The sequence below is a fragment of the Camponotus vicinus genome, unplaced genomic scaffold (assembly GCF_025532165.1).
Source record: "Camponotus vicinus isolate PSW18456_S1 unplaced genomic scaffold, iyCamVici1.0 SCAF_7, whole genome shotgun sequence".
Classification (NCBI taxonomy): domain Eukaryota; kingdom Metazoa; phylum Arthropoda; class Insecta; order Hymenoptera; family Formicidae; genus Camponotus; species Camponotus vicinus.
In genome coordinates, this window is record NW_028141979.1 from 13,117,431 (window position 1) to 13,136,228 (window position 18,798).

Below are 18,798 nucleotides of genomic sequence, written 5' to 3' on the forward strand. Positions count from 1 at the left end.
ATTTAGCATTGCGTGTAAAAAGTATTTTAACTACTAATGTCCCTATGGTAGATTTAACACTCGAGGAGTGGGAAAAATTCCATAGCGCCACTCAATGCCATATATGTGAAAAACCATTCGCGGAAGATGATACACGCGATCATTGCTATCTGACCGGACGGTACAGAGGTCCCGCCCGTTCAAATTGTAATCTAAATTATAAAGAATCTTTTTGCATTCACATAGTTTTTCATAATTTATCTGGTTACGATTCACATTTCATTATCAAGGAAATAGCCACAGCGTTCGAAGGGAGAGTCGAGTTACTTCCAATAACGAAAGAAAAATATATTTCGTTTACTAAAAATGTCGATCTTAAGGAAGAAAAATCGAAAAATCATGTAAAATTACGTTTTATCGATTCATACAAATTTCTTACATCGAGTCTCGACAAATTGGCATCATTTTTAGATAAAGATAAACGATCAATGTTCCAACAGATACGCTCGTGCTAATAACAAGTACATGGAGTCGTACGATCCATCGAAACCATCGTCATACTTGATGTATTTCGATGTATATAACTTATGAGGATGGGCAATGTGTCAGCCGTTGCCCTATGCCGATTTTCGATGGGTCGACGACGTGTCCAATTTTGACGTATCATCGATCGCGCTAGATTCGCCTACAGGCTATATCCTCGAAGTCGATCTTCAGTACCCGCAACATCTTCACGATGCGCACACTGACCTACCGTTTTGCCCGACACGCGACAAACCACCTGGCAAGCGAGAGCTCAAGCTGTTCGCAACGTTATACGATAAGAAGCGTTACGTGATACACTACCGCAACCTGCAGCAGTGTACGCGTCACGGTCTTCGCGTTACAAAAATACACCGAATATTACAGTTTTCACAATCTCCCTGGCTTCGTAATTACATAGAACTCAATACACATTTCAGAACACTAGCTAAAAACGATTTCGAAAAAAATTTATACAAATTGATGAACAATGCGGTATTTGGCAAAACGATGGAAAATGTGCGCAATCGTATAGATGTAAAATTACTAACACACTGGGACGGGCGGTACGGTGCAGAGGCAATGATCGCAAAACCAAATTTCCACAGCAGAAGCGTCTTTTCGGAAAACTTAATAGCTATGGAATTGCGAAATCTCGAGGTGAAATTCTACAAACAAATTTACGTGGGTATGTGCATACTCGACATATCCAAGACGTGTTTGTACGAGTTTCATCACGAGTATATGGCGCCAATGTATCGCGACAAATGTAAGGTCATGTACACCGACACCGATAGCCTCATATATCACATTGAGTGCAAAGACGTATTTGAAAATATGAAGCACGACGTCAACAGATTCGACACGAGCGATTATGCGGTGGACAATGCGTACGATATATCGCTTGTAAATAAAAAGGTACCGGGTCTAATGAAGGACGAAAACAACGGTGCCATAATGACCGAATTTGTCGGGCTCAGAGCAAAGATGTACGCGTTACGAGTCGATGGGAATAAGGATACGAAGAAGGTTAAAGGCATCAAGAGCAACGTTGTCGCGAGAACGATAACATTATTACATTTATTTAATTTTGAAAATTGTATCGATCATATGCACAATTGGTTATGCGAGAATACCTATCTCGTAAATGAAAAATTTAAACAATTTGAAACTGTATTACAACGTAACAATATTACTACTGTATGCGATGCTGTAAAAACGATACGCTAGAGTGATGTCTTTAACAGCGAATCATTAATTGATTGCGAATTACTAACATGTGCTGTAAATGATATTCTTTACGACGCGTGCAATAAATAATTTTTTTATTCCATCTGTGATTTTAATTCTTTCCTTCCATACGAATAAGAATAGTTGATAATTTTCTCAACACGCTCCACCAAAGATGTAGAGAAATGCTGAGGTAGATGAGACGTGATGCTCTAGTTAGAATGAGACAAGAAATATTAAAAGATATATAACGAAGAAGAGGCAGTCTGCGGCATTAGAGTATCATTCTTGTGAGCACAACTTGTAGCCATAATTCTATAGAGAGTGTGGAAATCGCGCCTAATCAAATTGATATGTGATATGTGATTCGTATGAACAAATTTGTTAACTATATTTGACAGTGAAAAAAAAACTTGGACTTGTGTGATTGTAATATAAGAATAGTTAAAAGTATTGGACAAAGATAATATTTAAATTTAGATTAATTAATTAAAAGACAATTTTTATCAATACATATATGTGTGGGCTATAGCATATAAAATAATATTACAACAATGGATCTGCAAACACGTATAGAAGAATGGAGACGCATAATCACCCTTGTTCGAGATGACAATAATAGTGCGATGGAAAAATCGAACACTAAACAGATGTCGATGACACAATATGTGCGCGATCGAGAATTAGGCATACGAGGTATGCGTAACCAACGTTTCGTCAAACAAGCCGAGGTTACTATGTATGGTTATACAGAATGGCCCGATCATGTACAACTGAAAATTTTTCGTGAAATTCGGAAGACACACGTCTCAATTGATGTAGACGATGATGATGACTCTTATTTCGGTAGTAAACGTAAAATTATTCGATTCATAGACTCTGATAATGTTTGGCAATACCAATGTATCAGACGCCATACTAGAGGATATTGTAATCAAATATTTAAATATGAGGACAATGTTTGTAGATATCAGCCCAGCAAACACCAAGTAACATTTATATAACTGTTATTCGGTGCTTGCTGGGAGGGTGTTGATTACAGTTGGGTAGATAAGTGTATCAATAACAGCGTATACACCCCGTGTATAAATATACGTATCCCAACGGGTATAAACCAAACGTACATAGATTTGATACTCTGGGATGATTTTGATCATAATATTAAATATGATGATTTTAGAAAATGGATTGCTGGTAATCATCATAAATTATTATTACACATAACGCGGCATTGTACACAATGTCAATCTCGTAAATGTAAATGTCCACCCGAAATTATATACAAAAAGTATGTAAGTAAAAAGAAGAAGCAACAGGAAGAGAATGTACAGGTAACAGATAATTTTTGCTAATATAATTGTGAAATTAATTTAAAATATTTAAGTATTAATTATTTTGGGTGATTTTTTTTTGCAGGAGAATGTTTCAGGAGAGATGAGAAATCTGAATGAAGATCAGAATGGGGATCAAAATGGAGATCAAAATGGAGATCAAAATGGGGATCTAGATGGAAATCAAAATGGTGATCAAGATGGGGAGCTAGATGGAAATCAAAATGGTGATCAAAATGTAAATTTTGATGAGCTATTCGCATCCTTATAACGGATTAAATTTTATATTTTTTATACACTGAGCAACAAAATTAGCGCAACAAAAATTTTTATAAAAATTTCACTCAATTTTAAATAATCATAACTCCGCGAAAAATGGTCGTATCAGAAAAATTTTTTTTTTATTTTAAAGTTTGAAGTCTCTACTTTAAAGAGAATTTGTCATATTTTGACTTGCTCCTTTCCTCCCTCCCGCCATCTCCTTAAAAGTGAGGTTATGTTTTATTTTAAAAAGTTTGCATATTTTGACGCGCTCCATGGGGTGCAATGAATTTTTCTCGCAAACGTTATAAAAATTACCGTAGAATATAAACTTTTCCGCACAAATTAAAAAAAAATTGAAGTCTGTACGATTTTTTTTGGCGGAGTTATGAATGTTGACATGTCAAAGTTACCCATGCATTTTAGTCTGTTTATGCCTGTTACCGCCAGCATTAGCGTTACCCGATGCACACCACGAGGAGGTTGCTGGTCGGATTTTGTGCATCGTGTGTGTGTGTGTGTGTGTGTGTGTGTGTGTGTGTGTTTCGAGAGACCACCAACTACTCTTCAACAACTGGAGTTAACACTACAATGCATATGGCACGAAATTCCTCAAGATGCAATAAGATCCTGCATCAATATGCACGAACGTCTTCAGGAAGTTATTCAAAGACGAGGCGGGAATACACATTATTAAATGCAATAACATACACATTTCTTCCGTGCAATATGTCTCATTTCTCCCGTCCAACACACACACACACACACACACACACACACACGCACACGCACACGATGCACAAAATCCGACCAGCAACCTCCTCGTGGTGTGCATCGAGTAACGCTAATGCTGGCGGTAACAGACTAAAATGCATGGGTAACTTTGACATGTCAACATTCATAACTCCGCCAAAAAAATCGTACAGACTTCAATTTTTTTTTAATTTGTGCGGAAAAGTTTATATTCTACGGTAATTTTTATAACGTTTGCGAGAAAAATTCATTGCACCCCGTGGAGCGCGTCAAAATATGCAAACTTTTTAAAATAAAACATGACCTCACTTTTAAGGAGATGGCGGGGGGAAGGAAAGGAGGAAGTCAAAATATGACAAATTCTCTTTAAAGTAGAGACTTCAAACTTTAAAATAAAAAAAAATTTTTTCTGATACGACCATTTTTCGCGGAGTTATGATTATTTAAAATTGAGTGAAATTTTGATAAAAATTTTTGTTGCGCTAATTTTGTTGCTCAGTGTATTTTATTATTATTATATATTGAGTACATGCACACACACGCACACACGCACACACACACACACACACACACACACACACACACACACACACACAAAACAAATGTATAACACATTTTAATAAAGTTTATATATTTTAATTAAAAAAAAAATTGCAATTATTTACACGCCTATCCCTTGCGTTCCCATCCCTTGCGCTATCTCTCTCGCGCTAGTTGTGTCTGGCGATATTATCGTTCTCTCTCGCACGCGTTGCTCTTGCAATATTATCGTTCTCTTTCGTACCCGATATTATCGTTCTCTCTCGCACGCATTGTCTTGCGCTATTATCGTTCTCTCTCTTTCGTACGCGCTATCGTTCTCTCTCGTACGCGTTTTGTTCTCGCGCTATCGTTCTCTCTCTTTCATATGCTCATCGCTATCACTCACTCACTTACCTTTGCGTCTTCCTTCTCCCACCTATGCGCCATCTTACAATGCGTCGTCCTTGTCTCATGTTGACGCCATCCTTGTCACACGTTGATGTCATCCTTGTCGCACTGTCCTCTTCACACACTTAGCGCTATACTTTTCCCACACGTAGCGCTATCCTTCTCAAACCTTCGCACCGTCTTCTTTCCGCGGATCCCCCTTCTCATCGCGGACCCCCTCGTCCATTGGTTGCGCCGCGGTTCCCCCTTCCCCGCGCGGACCCCCTCGTCCTTCGGTCGCGCCGCGATTCCCCCTTCCCCGCGTGTGACGTCACTCACCGCACGCCGCAATTCGTCCTTCCCCGCGCGTGACGTCACTCCCTCTCCGCGCCGCGGTTCCCCTCGCACCTCACCCCCCCTGAGAGGACCTGAGTTAGAACTCTCCTATAACATCTACTTATATTAAATGAAATGCGTGAAAACTTCTTTGTTAAGGCCTTCTTTAATCTCAAATTTCCATAATACATTTCTATTTTCACCATTTCCTGAACTGTAGACATGTTCATATTAGTCAAGCGAATAAGTTTTTCTAGTATTTCTACTTCGATCATTGTCACATTTAATTGATTCTTCCTTTTTAATTGAATCGTATCCTGCTCTCAAATCGATAATGAGATGGAAATATAGATAACTTTGTGAATCACTTTATTGCAGCTTGTTGAATAATCGTCTTGGAGATCCTGGCTCTCAATCTCATATTGGCATTTCATTTTGGAAATCCTGGTTCCGATAAGGAAGTGATCTAAATCTATGCTCACTCTTCTATATGTTGACCTAATTTATATGATCTAACTGATATATAGCGATTGTTAATAAAAACATGCTCCATGCTCTGATTCTTTGCATTCCTGCTAAGGTGTTCTCATATTTTAATTGTATTATTTAATTGTATGTCTTTATGTTATTAAAATTTGATCTGTAAAATATATCTATAAGCATATGTTTTGATACTGCATCCAATAAAGCATCAAAGCATAGATTGTAGATATATTTTACAAACTTGCCACCACTATTATTGGACGATTCATATAGACTGCAATTGCCAATATATTCTTCATATATTTAGTTTACCTATGTGTAGAAATCCCTTTTGAATATCTTGATGTCGTTCTTGAGTTTTTGATTATCTATACTTATCATTACTTTCTCCAATATCTCGTTTTTGGTGAAGTATTCTTTGTCTCCAGAGGGCCAAGAGCATTATTAAATACTCATTAATAAATGTAGATCAATGAGTGAGCATTACTAAATATAGATTCTTTAATTAAAGAATCTTTTGTATATTTGACATGCAGACAGCAGATCTTTTCGTCCACAAGAAGTCCAAAACTAGAGATTTAATTCTTTTATCTAACAAGGAGAGGTCTCGATAACTTCGGAACACTGAATTAAACACTGAAATACTTTAATAGAGTATAGTACTCTACCTATAGAATACTTTAGTAAAATGATAGAGGTCAATGTTCAGCTGTATTCGAAAAAAATCGATTGAGTGAAGAATATCTTGTATCTTGTATACTGATGACTTTAGATTGATCAGCAAGAAGGCCTGACGTAGCAGTATAATCTCGAGCGGTATTTTATATTAACTTATGTTACGTCCAGACTCGAGGAAGGATGGGCCGAAGGAAGGACGTGACATTTGTATCCTGAGAACAGATGCCTTAAGGGCAGATGTCTCGGGTCGAGCGAGCTTGCGGGAGGGACGAAGATAGCTCAACGACCAGAAGGGTCGATCTTACTCTCGGCCCATATGTCCGCTCGACGGTCCCCTTTTTGGTAAAGGAACTTAATCCTTATTACCCGGGACGGGACCTAGTGCGATTCAGGAGTAGGGGTGGTGAGAAGGATCGATTAAATTGAACGCGGAAGAATTAATAAATTTAAATAAATTTATTATACACTATAAAAGAAAGTTATATGAAAATTATAGACATAAATCGATAGGATCTAATACATAATTCTGTAACAATATTAAGTGTGTGTGTGCGCGAGCGCGTGTGCGCGTGCGTGCGTGCGTGCGTGCGTGCGTGCGTGCGTGCGTGCGTGCGTGCGTGCGTGCGTGTGTGTGTGTGTGTGTGTGTGTGTGTGTGTGTGTGTGTGTGTGTGTGTGTACAACGAGACAAGGGAGGTTTAACTAGATTCTGGAGGATACTTTATCCCTAGGAATTCTATGGGTAAAGCTAAGGGGTAATTAGTAAATGGGATAAAGCAGGGGATAATGATATTAGGAGGAGCGGTGTTAAGGAAGTTGCGCAATATGGGAAGGTGTATGGGACCAGGTCCTAAGGTAAAGCAACCTCGAGGGATTGGACTAGTGTACTCGGGGAAACAGATGCTAAGGAATCCCGCGATGCGTCGATCGCTAGGATCGATTGCAGAATAAATAGGAGGAGGAAGAGTAGGGAAAGAGGGGGGAGGTGAGTCTGGGGGTGGTTCGTTGAGGGGAGAATCAAAGGGTGAAAGCAACTGAAAGTCGGATGGAGGATCGGGTTCTAAGTATATACCGGAGAATAACTAGGTTCAAGGGTTCCGGGAGACAAGTAAGGAGCGTCTCGCGAGTCTTCTTGAATATTGTTCAAGAAGATTTTTGTTATGGGTAGGTTGATGTTAAGTTGACTTTTGTCTAGTATGAACGACGGATCAGCCGCAGCCCGAGCCAATAGGTTGCGCGTTCGGCGGTTCCGACGATACCTATTTCGTTTGGCCCGACGCTTCTCGGAATAAGTGCGAGTGGAACGGGATTCCACAGAGCAAGATATAATAGCGATAAATAAATATGCAAATATCGAGATCGTGAATTGACTTACTATTGCCGATGTCGAGGTTGATCTTTGAAAAGTTGGTCATTCAGTTCGTAGATGAATAGGGTAGTCGGTAGATTGTAGCGAAGTCCTCGTGAATAGGTCGCTGAATTTACGAGAACTATAGACCGAACTTGTACAGAATATTAATTTTAAGAGATGTTAACTGACTGGAGACTGATCACTGCTGATCACCGATGACTGTTCTCAGATTACTGAACTCGGATTACTGATGATTCTTGCTGTGAGCTTCCCCTTTTTATACTCGATTCTGACAATTTTCGTCACGTACGCATCCTTTCAGTTGATGCAATTATTTCCTTAGATTTCTTAATTTGGATCGATTTCCCGATTATTGACTAATCAATTTCTTAGTAGTATTGATTAGACTAATTTCTTAATTCGTTATCGATATCTTAAGATTTAATCTTTTTAAGTGTTCATTGGTTAATTAATAGTTTCCCAATTTATAATCTATAAGATTTATTTCTTAATATCATTTATATTTTAGGAATCAAGTGGTTAATTATTCTTGATATAAATTTCGAAATATCATAGGTACGTGACGAGAATTATTTGTTGAGATGATCGGCACTATTTCCTAAGTGTCTTTACTCATAGATATCTGGCGGTCTATGTTCACTGATTAGTTGCGAGAGTCTAACCGCCTAATCTTTCTTATCGCGCGCGCTGTTACAATCTTTCGAAAGAAAGATTCTCAATGTCTCGTCAGTTCTGATAGTATGTACTAGAGAGCGACCGAATTACGTCCAACATTCTCTTTACGCTACAATCATGACAGGCGAATTAAGCAGTCATCGCGGAAGGAAGGATTCGCGAAGTCGGTAAAACGTAACACTTACTAAATTATATTTTATATTAACAGTGCACGTTGAATTAAAAATGAAAAAGAAAAAATACTAAGTAGTAGAGAATCGAATTGTGAACTCGCAGCATGGTAGTCTCGGACTACATCGCCCGTGCTACACCGTCTTCTCGCTGATCGATTTAAAGTATACAATATACATACAGTATACAAGATACCAGTATATGCTATATTCTTTCAATCGATTTTTTTTCGGAAACGGCAGAGCATTGTCTTCTTTATTCACGTATTCTGTAGGTAGAGTACTATACTATATTAAAATATTGTTTAATTCGGTGTTCCGAAGATCGAGCCTTCCCCTTATAAAACGAATCGTTAATTATAACAATTGTTGTAAATATCGAAATCTTTCTTTTTCAATATGCCATTTTCTATCCAGTGGATTTCTTGAAACGATGTGTATATTTCTTCAACTTTTTAGTCAATATTTTTAAAGCATCTGAGCGATATAATGATAACATGTTGGAATTGATACACATTATGATTTCATAATTGATTATCTTTTTCCAAACTCCGTCTGATTAATTCTCCTTCGACTTTCAGAACGATTTGGGTTTTTATGGGATAAATTAAATGTCCTGTTGTAACGTAAAAATAAGAACTAGAATATAATTCGTGAGTTCGATCAGGGACATTACATTTCTAAAATCTATAGTGGTAGCATCAATTGATTCTTTCTGAATTTAATCAGAACTGTACTCATCACGAGATTACAAGTCAGAAGCTCTCTATATAATTATTGCTGAAATACATTTTTTGATAACTATAAGTCTTCTATCTGATATATAAGTTAATCTTTTGAATAGAAACAAATTTTTAAGAGCTCTACTGTCGTTGAGAACACAATAATAATAAAAATATGTAATAATGTAATAAAATATGTATAATATGTATAATATAATACGTATACACACATATCATAACACATTAATAGATATTATTACACAGTATAAGTATATAATGATAAAAAATATACAATATACATACGTATTTTATTTATTATGTTTATCATTATTTATCGAATTCTTACAGGTTTGATGAAAAACTAGAAATTTATTCTATGTTCAGCGATGATAATGAAGAAATAATGATGAAAGAGTTCATTTCGACGGCAGCAGCGCGTGGATGTGTCGAACGATGGCTCATTCAAGTACAAATTTATCATTTTATTGAAACTCTTGCACATAACACATAAGAGGATGTGATTGTTCTGTTTTACTTGTCTGTTTTCCGATAAAATGTGTTATTTTTCTTCAAACCGAAAGTTTTTTATTACTATAATTAAGTTAGTTTTCATTAAGTACTTTCCGAGTTATGAGGCTTGAAATCATTTCTTAATTTTACATAAACCGTAAAATATCTTGTAAAATATTCATTTTTAGATTATTTTACCTTAATACTTTTATGTACAAAATAATGAGAGGAATCAATTGGTGTAAAGAAAACATATAGTTATTTTTAAGAAAAAATATGTAATTGTTAATTGCAAATTACATATTTTTTCTTCGAAACAACTATGTGTTTTCTTTACACCAATTGATTTCTCTCATTATTTTGTACATAAAAGTATTAAGGTAAGATAATCGAAAAATGAATATTTTACTAGATATTTTATGGTTTATATAAAATTAAGATATTATTTTAAGCCTCATAACTCGAAAAGTACTCAATGAAAACTAACTTAATTATAGTGTTTTGGAAAGCTCTCGAGATAAGCTATAAGAATATGCAATAAAAAGTGGACAGTTCTAATTAAAAAATTGAAGGTGACCTTCATGTGACCTTCAAGTAATTATTCAAGGTCAAATTAATAACACCATCTTATGTCCTCCTTGAAACCATATAACTTTTGTCTAAAATATTTTTGTTGAAAATGCTTCATTGAAGAATTATCAAGGTGCGTTTTTTAAAATGGGACATTCTGTATATACAGGGTGTATAAAAAGTACCGGGACGGTGAAATATCTCGAAAACTAAGCATTTCAAAAAACAATGTTTCGGATAAAAGTTGTAGGATTTCAAAAGATCTATTTACTGGCGCTATGAGTTTAACCTTGAGTGGCGTCGCCAAGGTCAGAGCAGGGTCACCTAGAATTTTTTAAATGGGACTCCCTATTTTTTATTGCATATTCTTGTAGCTTATCTCGAGAGTTTTCCAAAACACTATAATAAAGTATTTTTTCATTGAGTACTTTCCGAGTTATGAGGCTTAAAATAATATCTTAATTTTACATAAACTATAAAATATCTAGTAAAATATTCATTTTTCGATTATCTTACCTTAATACTTTTATGTACAAAATAATGAGAGTAATCAATTGGTGTAAAGAAAACACAGTTGTTTCGAAAAAAGAAATATGTAATTTGCAATTAACAATTACATATTTTTTCTTAAAAACAACTGTGTGTTTTCTTTACACCAATTGATTCCTCTCACCTAACCTACTTACCCTGTGTCACACTGTTAAGGGCGTGTTTATTGTTGCGTCTGCGGAACGATATACCAACGCACACTCACTAATACATACACACACACACACGTACATGCGCACGCACACTCACTAACACACATACGCACACAACCACGAGTACGGTTTAGAGTCTTAAGATATCGCGGTACTAGTGAACCACGGAATTTTTATTCTTGCAATTCGGCGTTGCTTAAAATTCAAAAATTGAATATCTCAGTACCTAATATAGCTAGCAGGATTTTACGGAAAGCATTTTAAAGGTTCGGATTGCCAGTTTTCGAAATTTTATATCGCAATTTTGTACGACAATTTTTCTGAAAATAGCGGATGACAAAACGAGAGCATGTAAAATTAAAAAAAAAATAGCCCGAATTCGCCACGGCACATGGCGAGAGTTTGATGTCGCCGCTCAACGAGATAAAACGCATATGATAGTATAAAGTCTCCTTTTTAAAATGTTTTTTTATTCATCTCGAGACAATGATTTTTTGGAGTTATTCGCATTTAAAGTAAAAAGCTGCCTTCTTATTCAAATGCGAATGTCTCGGCGAAAAATCATCGTATCGAGATGAATAAAAAAGCATTTCAAAGAAGAAATTCTGTACTATCATATGCTTTTTATCCCATTGAGTTGCGACATTTGACTCACGCCATGTGCCATGGCAAACTCGGAACATTATTTTTCAATTTCGCATGCTCTTGCTTCGTTATCCGCCATTTTAAATAAATTTATCTCACAACATTGAAATAAATCGATTCTTAAAGTAGAGATTCCAAGCTTCATTTTCATTTTTTATAGACCTTTCTATCTTTATTATTTACGAAGTTATCGTCATTTGAAATTTGGTGATTTTTTCCCCAATTTTAAGTGTACCGCTTTTTTTTGGACTGAGTGTATACGGGGTGCTTCTAAACAAACATTTGTCTTTAAAATCTCGAATTCTTGAGTGAATTCTAAGATGATTTTTCCTTTTGTAAAATTTTGCCCGAAGTGCTTAGTTTTTAAACTATAAGGGAAAATAGTTAACTAATTACAGAACGAGTACGAAAGGTAGGCAGGGACGACGCGATTCACCGTCCGATATAGGCGATTTATAAACGATTAACGCACTCAATTACTAATCACACACTCGATATAAATTAATTACGAAAACGAACTTAAAGAAAGAAACGCGTTAACATTGTAACGCGCGCGGTCTCGTTGTTATCAACGTGTAACAATTATTTATCAGCAATATGAAGAATCTCTACAAGGTAAGAATAAATAATAAGTGAGTGAGTGAGAATGAAGGAGAGAGAGAGAGAGAGAGAGAAAGAATTAACGTGCATGTGTGTATACGCGTGCACATTCTCTCTCTCTCTCTCTCTCTTTCACACACACACACACACACACACACACACAGATTGCTACACTCATCGCGTATAGCAATCAGCTGATCGCGGCGAGCGCCCCACGTAATCGCCTATATTGGACGGTGAATCACATCGTCCCTGCCTACCTCTCGTACTCGTTCTGTAATTAGTTAACTATTTTCCCTTATAGTTTAAAAACTAAGCTTCGGGCAAAATTTTGCAAAAGGAAAAATCATCTTAGAATTCACTCAAGAATTCGATATTTTAAAGACAAATGTTTGTTTAGAATCACCCTGTATAAGGAAAGACCGAAACGAGATATAAAGATTGAAAACTATATAAATTCTCGCTGAATAAATCAGAAACAGCATTAAAAGGAAATAAGAATCAAGGAGTTAATCGGGAACCATCTTTCGAAGATTCAAGGTTAAGAGAAAAGCAAGGAGTTAATAAATAAAAAGATGAAATATTTCAATTTAAATGAGATAATAAGATATGTATAAATAAGATTAAGATTAAATTCTCAAAATTCTGTATTTATTAACTGTAACTGAATCTCGACTGTGAAAAAGAGACTAAGAAAAAGAGTGCTAATAAATGAATGCTTGTTGCAACTTGTGCTCGCGTATTTTAAAATCATTGCTCCTCCTCCTCATTGAATAGGAATCTTTTGAACGATTGAAATAATTTCAATTATTCTCTTCTTAGGGACAAGGAGGTTGGCTTTTGGAAGGAGAGGCATTTCTTAAAATTTTTAATTCGTTGAACCCTTTAGCTCGAGACTTAGCTCTATCCAGTAGAGAGTGGGAGTAGGATAACTAATTTACTGTTCATAAGAATTTCCTCATGAATCAGATGACCTGTCAAACGTATGTGTCGTCTCATAGATTGTTTAATTTTCTTTTTGATAATTTTTCCAAGATGCAATATGCTTTTTGTTTAAATTGTCAAGTAGAAGGATTTCATATGGAGTATTAAAAACATGCGAAGCACTTGGATTTTTACGTGACAACTGTAATTACAATTTTTGTTTTAGAAATCTTAAGTTATAACTACTGGTCACCCTTAGTATTATATTATTTATTGTTTCTTACTCTAAGAGACAGAGTTACATATGCTTATTGTTGACGTAGTACTTGATAAGGATCGCTTGAGCGCAAATGGTTTTACATTTTACTGGACGTATCAACTATAAACATGCGACTATTTGATTTCATAGTAAAAAATTTAAGTTGACACCGACTGGCCATCCGCGTAATGTCAGATTCCATTTTTCTGTGTCTCATATATCTACGAATAAGAGTTGGTCCTATTAATGTTTATCGTATAATTTCGAGGAAAGAAAAAAATCGTGGAATCCGCTGGACGTAATACAATTAATATAGTTATTCAAAGAAATTCATCATTTTTATAATATATTTGACTAAAACATAATGCTTTATAGGTTGAAAAAGAGATGGTACGATCTGTAAGAGAGGAAATCTATTTAAGTTATTTGGACTACGAAATAAACGAACGAATAACATGGGTACTTATTTGGCCTGGTATGGTCGTTCTGTGTGTTTCGCAAATCTATTGGAGTCTCGAAGTACAAAATTGTTTAGTTGATCATGCACCTTTTGCAATGGAATCACTCTACGAGAAATTAAAGATTCAAATCTTGAAATTGGTCGATCTAGTTAGAGGTTAATATTATAACAAATATTACATGTTATGCTAAATCCTTTATATCCTAAAGAATATATGAAAATTTTGAATATTTAAATTGTAGGACAATTATCTAAACAAAATCGAACGACGTTAAACGCTCTTATCACCATCGATGTACATGCAATGGATGTTGTTAAATCTCTTATTGAAAAACGGATCATTAACGAAATGGATTTCGAATGGTTAGCTCAACTTCGTTATTATTGGGAGGATGATGTCTACGTTAGAATTATCTATTCAACAATAAAATATGCTTACGAATACATCGGTAACTCTCCGCGTCTCGTCATCACACCTTTAACTGATAGGTATGTTATCTTTAAAATAAGATAAAATATAAAGAAATAACAACTATGTATAAAATAGACACATTTTTGATATTGTGTTACCACACTAAAGATACGTATTTAATCGCTGATACGAAGGACGCGGAAAGAATTGGAATTTTTTAATAGTGTAAACTCCTTTCAACTCCGAAATCATAAGCCAAATGAATGCATTAGAGAGCTTGATCTGCGACGATTCACCGCGCGATAACTAGTTTACAATGCGAGAACATAGTCGGGCACAGTCGGTCGACCTATAGAAAGCCGAATCTCGATTGTTCGATTTCGAGAATCATCAAAGGTCGACATTAGACTATTTGTTATGAATTTGACTGTTTGGTATATAAGATGAAATTAAAAAAATCGAAAAAAACAGGAGTCTTTATGTTCAAAGGCAGGATGTCTTACTTTAAAGGAAAAGCAGAAATGATAATATAATTTAACGATGTGTTGCTTTTTCGAACAATTAGGTGTATAATTATTATATTTCATTAAATAATAAGGCTTTAATGAGGCTTTTCTTTAGTTAATAGTAGTTAGGACTAGGCCGATTCTAACTCAGGTCCTCTCAGGGGGGGGTGAGGCGCGAGGGGAATCTCAGCGGCGCAGGGGGAATGGCGTCACGCGGGACGAAGAGAATTTCGGAGGCGCGGGGGGCTGCGGGGCGGGGTACGCTTGTTTCGGCGTGTGTTGGATGCTTTATCGCAAGTATAAGCAATATTATATTACATACCCGGTTGATAAACAATATAAACAGTATTACATATGCCGATGTCCAGTTTATAAACAATATAAACAGCTGCATTCCTTTGAAAGACAACGCGTGCGAGAGAGTGGGAACGATAGCGCGAAAACGCGTACGAGAGAGAGGGAACGATAGCGCGAAGAGAACGCGTGCGAGAGAGAGGGAACGATAGGTCGAGATGATCGCGTACGAAAGAGAGAACGATAAAGACTTATAACTAGCGCGAGAATAATGACGAGTGTGATAGAGACAACGATAAATTCTTATAACTAGCGCGAGAGAGAGAGATAGCGTAAGGAATGGAAATATGTGCGAAGAAATTACGCCATGATTTAGTAAACTTAAAACTCTTTATTCTTGTTTTACATATTTTTTACATACTATGAACTAAAAACTAAAGCTGCCAGCTCGCAATCGACGAGTTGATGCTTGTTGAAAGCGTCACTCGCGCGTATTACATTTGATACTTCTTTCGGATTTATTACACTGGACGCGATATTGGAGAATTGCGTAAACTTGATATCAACTGTTTCGATAATTGTAACTAATCGAGCAAAAATTACATCTATGCATTGATCGAGATCGAACATACGATGTAACGTCGATTCGATCATCATCATGCATACGTTTGAAGATTCGAGACTTATGAGTTTGACGTCGTTAATCTTACGAACTCTCACTGTTTGCGGTCCAACGCTTATGAAATTGTAGTCATCTTTAGAGTCGTTCCGAAGGAAATTTTGAATATTGCGACGTTGCTCGTAGAGTCCTTTCCACGTTTCGAGAGATAATATCAGTTCCTTTCCCCGATGATCTCTTACGGCAATCTCCACGTAACTCAGCGGACCCACGTTGATACCAATTTCGAGGAATTTGAATTCCGTAGCTGTCAATGCGTATCGTCTACCTAGTATACGAACCGCACGACGCTCCAACGAAATGCTACAGAAAAAATTAAAATTAAATAATACTAATAATACTAATAATAATAATAATACAATTTGTAAAAATAGTACAATTAAATACAATTTGTAATGGTACAATTAAATACAATTTGTAATAATAATAATACAATTTGTAAAAATAGAAAAATAGAAAGAAGTTAAACGAAACTTACTCGTCACATTTGTTCTCAAACGATGGAGTTTTATCACGACTCGGCACGTAATTATTCACGCGTCTTCCGACGCCGCTGCTGCTGCTGCTCCTTTCGACGTAGTACATTTCTCTAGGGTTATGAAAAGTGAACCACGAGCGGTTAATGCGACACTGATCGTACAGGAATTAACCGAGTATACGTGACGCTCATCTTCCAAAAGTATAATGTGGTGGGAGATCAATGCTTCTAACGCACTGAAATTTAGGAGAAGGGGGAGGCGGCGCTAGGACAAAAGAATTCTTAGAAACGCAAGGAAAGGATTAGGGAGAGGAAATCTTCTCTATATATAAAAATGAATGTTTGTTTGTTTGTTCCTTATGCATTCCTAAACCGATCATCCGATTGTGATGAAACTTTGATATGTTGTTGTGCGCATGCCCATGAAGGTTTCTGACTTAGTACAACAATTCTCCAATAAATGGCGCGCGCGTCGTTTATACAAATCAGTGCAATTCATAAATGTAGAATCGCTACAAGTTTGCGGATTAAATTTGGAAAATCCATGTTTCTCACATGGACAGCTGTATGTGGCCACCTCACGCGTCGGGAAACCTTTCGATTTAATCGTTTACGCACCAGACGGAAAAACAAAAAATATTGTATATCCAAGAGCATTTCAATAAAAAAAAATGAGCACAGAATTGTTATAACGAGTTCTCTTTAAATTCGATTTTTGTAGGCGTAGCAGCGCGCGCAGGGTACAGCTAGTAAGAGATAAAACATATTAATGTTTACATATTTTATTTGTCTTGCAATTCTTTCTGGCGTTGCGACCACCAGTTAAATATTTTGAATACATTTTGTAATGCGCAATTCGTAACATGTTTTCCACATCGCATACTATTGGTATTATCTAATTTATTTAGAGCATCAATATCTTCGTAATCTGCATCCAAGGTTTCAATAATATACCTAGCCGTTTCCCGCATCGTCTAGTATATCGGTCAGTCATTTTCGCTTTTCAAGTCCTTTAACGTATACGACAGACGATTCTTCTTCTTCTTCGTGTATCGTACCAACGACAGCTGTTGTAATTACACGCTGAGCCATATGGAACGTTTCCGTCCTCACATTGTAATCCGTGATGATTTCTAATCACCCATGAGACTTGACGTCGGTCAGATTTTGTAAGCACGTTCCACGGTACTTGCGAAAAAGTAATGCGAGAGAATATATCCCTTTCTCAGGATTGATGCTTCCTTCACGAAGAATAGTTTGTCGATGGTAAATCCTTGCAGATCCACAAACGTTGGTACAGACATGACGAGATCTCTCTCTTTTTCTCTCTTCGATACGTCAGTCGAGAGGAATGACAAAACTCTAAAACCATCTCGTAACACTTTGATTTATATCCTGCTCCTCTTCCCCTCTCTTGTGACGATGTTGTCGCAAACACTTAGGTGATTTTGCGTACAATGTTGTTCAACGGATTCTACTGGATCACGCGTTCGTGTATGGGATGGGAGCGAAAGGGAAAGGTATGTAAATAAGTACATTTTTTTCAATTATAAATATAAAATATAAAATTTATTTAACTGTGTGTAAATACATTTTTGTGTCATAGCGCGTGCGAGAGAAATTACTATACTTATTCTATCTAAGCGCGAGAGAAAGAGATAGCGCAAAAGAACAATGACGCGTGTCGAAGATATCGCGAGACTTATGATTAACGCGCGAGAGAGAGAGCGCAACGAAGATATCGTGAGACTTACAACTAGCGCGCGAGAGAGAGATAGCGTAAGGGATGGGAACGCAAAGGAAAATGTGTCTGTAAATAATTGCAATTTTTTACAATTAAAAATATAAAATTTATTAAAGTGTATTATACATTTGTGTGTGTGTGTATATGTCTAATAAGAAAAAAAAATAATAATACTAATAACAATAATAATAATATAATATAAAAATATAAAATATAAATATATAGGGGGGGGGGTGATGCGCCGGACTGAGGGGAGGCCGCTCCTGGAACAGAAAAAAGACATACATTTCATTATTTTTAATAATTTATTTTAGGATACTTTTGATGTATTATAAATTGTGTTACTTGCAATAATTTCCATGACTCATCTTTATATTGAGCAAATGGGACACATGTTGCATGGTATTATTTGATATAATGATTTTCTGCATTCCTTACAATAACTGCCTATTAATAGGGCACAATAATCCGTGTTATGTTTCCGAATAGAATCGGCTTTACGAAATGATGATATCAGTCTAATAAAACAGTCTGAACAATACCTTGTCCCTTCTTCCACATTATAATAATAATATGTGATGCAACACATTTTTATAG

The 18,798-nt window shown here is 36.1% G+C and overlaps 1 protein-coding gene across 8 annotated transcripts in view; it reads left to right on the top strand.

The window, feature by feature from the left end:
- The window catches only part of Dhc62b (Dynein heavy chain at 62B), an 835,389-nt gene that overhangs the window by 322,338 nt on the left and 494,253 nt on the right, over positions 1-18,798 (top strand). For 7 of the 8 annotated variants that reach the window (XM_083104284.1, XM_083104287.1, XM_083104286.1 and 4 more), the window contains 3 exons: positions 9,768-9,885; positions 14,004-14,244; positions 14,331-14,577. In XM_083104284.1, coding sequence (XP_082960410.1) covers positions 9,768-9,885; positions 14,004-14,244; positions 14,331-14,577 — 606 coding nt within the window. The remainder of the gene's footprint in view (positions 1-9,767; positions 9,886-14,003; positions 14,245-14,330; positions 14,578-18,798) is intronic. The other variant, XM_083104288.1, reaches the window with a different exon arrangement.